Source organism: Echinops telfairi, unplaced genomic scaffold (assembly GCF_000313985.2).
Source record: "Echinops telfairi isolate 266 unplaced genomic scaffold, ASM31398v2 ScPeMD7_70;HRSCAF=299, whole genome shotgun sequence".
NCBI lineage: Eukaryota > Metazoa > Chordata > Mammalia > Afrosoricida > Tenrecidae > Echinops > Echinops telfairi.
In genome coordinates this window covers 61,694,772-61,696,272 of record NW_022103968.1, presented here as the reverse complement: position 1 = coordinate 61,696,272, position 1,501 = coordinate 61,694,772, and the positions used below count along the sequence as shown (strand labels likewise).

The following is a 1,501-nucleotide window of genomic DNA, read 5'->3' as shown; positions in this document are numbered from 1 at the left end:
TCTGTACCAGTGTACATGCTCTGGTCTAGCCAGATTTGTAAGGTAGAACGGGGGTCATGAGAGTGGGGGTGCGGGGAGGCAGGATGAAAGAACTAGAGGAATATTGTGTTTTGTCAGCGCGATCCTGCATGCCAAGGAAAGCCTACTTCTGAAGCTTCTAGGTAAACTCTGACAACGTCCTCACAACTCTGCTCACGAGGCCTGTCTCTGTGAAGTCCCCCCTACCCCCACCCCCTGCTCTGGTGCCCATCGCATAGCATAGTCTGTGTGTCAATGTACATTTGGAGGTCTATGACCCCCAGCCCCATCGAGGGATGGTCCTACTTGACTTCCTCTCTCTGGACTGATGTCACTGAGAGGGCTGGCTCCCGGGGGCTGCTACCCTAGGAATCCCTGGGTGGAACAACAGTGACTGCCCTTGCTTCTGGCCTTGGTGGTGCTCAGTGGGCATTCACTTCTACATCCCACCTGCATTAGGTGTGCGTGGTTTCATTCTAGAACATGGAAATGTTGGGCCTGCTGGGCAGACTGCTGGTTGGCGGGGCCCCAGCGGCATAAAAGGAAGAGGAGACACCACCTACCTCCACACCTGGGTCACCCTTCTCCCCGGGCACTCCTTTCTCTCCCTGTGGGCATAAAACACCATGGCATGAATGCTGTAACCAGGGGAGCCCGGGCACATCCGACGCTCAGTCTGTGACTCACTTGGCAGGGTTTGTGGAAATTGCTGTGTGCCATCGAGCCAATGCCAGTGCACAGGGGCCCCGTAGGACAGAGCAGGGCTGTCCCCGTGGGTTGCCAAGTCTGTCATCTACATGGAAACAAACTGCTAGTTTTCTTGCTGGAGTGACTGGAGGGTTTGAACTGCCTGTCTTTCAGTTAGCAGTTGAGTGCTTTCACGACTGCACCACCAGGCTCTTTAGATGAAGGTAAGGGTCACCAAGGAAATCCTTGGAAGGCCCAGGAACCATCCACTCCAAGGAGAGAGGACTGGGGCTGGCAGCCTGTGATCATGACCTTCATGAATCCAAGGTGGGAGGAGGGGCTGTGATTCTATATGGAGTCTAGAGGTGGATGGACCCTCGGGTTGGCCGGCGACTTGTTTCCAACCAATAGAATATGGCACAGGGCCGAGGAGAAGTCTCTCTCTGGTGAGGATGATGGACCAACAAGCAAACCCACTGCCATGAGTTGATGCCAATTCCTAAGGATGCTCCACAGTGTTGTACATCTCTTTGGCAGCAAACAGCCTCATCTTTCTCCTGCGGAGTGGCTGGTGGGTTTGAACTGCTGACCTAGTGGTTAGCCGCCCAGTGCTAACCCCACAGTGCCACCAGGGTTCCAATGATTACATTACTCTTTGTCACTGCCATTGAGTCAACACCGACTCCTAGTGACCTTACAGGACAGAGCAGAACTGCCTCTGAGTGTCCAAGGCGATCACTCTTCATGGGACTAGAAAGCCCCGCCTTTTCCCTGAGAAGCGGCCAGTCGTTTGGAA

At 54.3% G+C, this 1,501-nt stretch overlaps 1 protein-coding gene across 1 annotated transcript in view; it reads right to left on the bottom strand.

The window, feature by feature from the left end:
- Positions 1 to 1,501, bottom strand: part of COL13A1 (collagen type XIII alpha 1 chain) — a 96,950-nt gene that overhangs the window by 32,954 nt on the left and 62,495 nt on the right. The window contains exon 28 of the mRNA XM_045291306.1: positions 582 to 626. Within this exon, the coding sequence (XP_045147241.1) occupies positions 582 to 626 (45 nt within the window). The remainder of the gene's footprint in view (positions 1 to 581; positions 627 to 1,501) is intronic.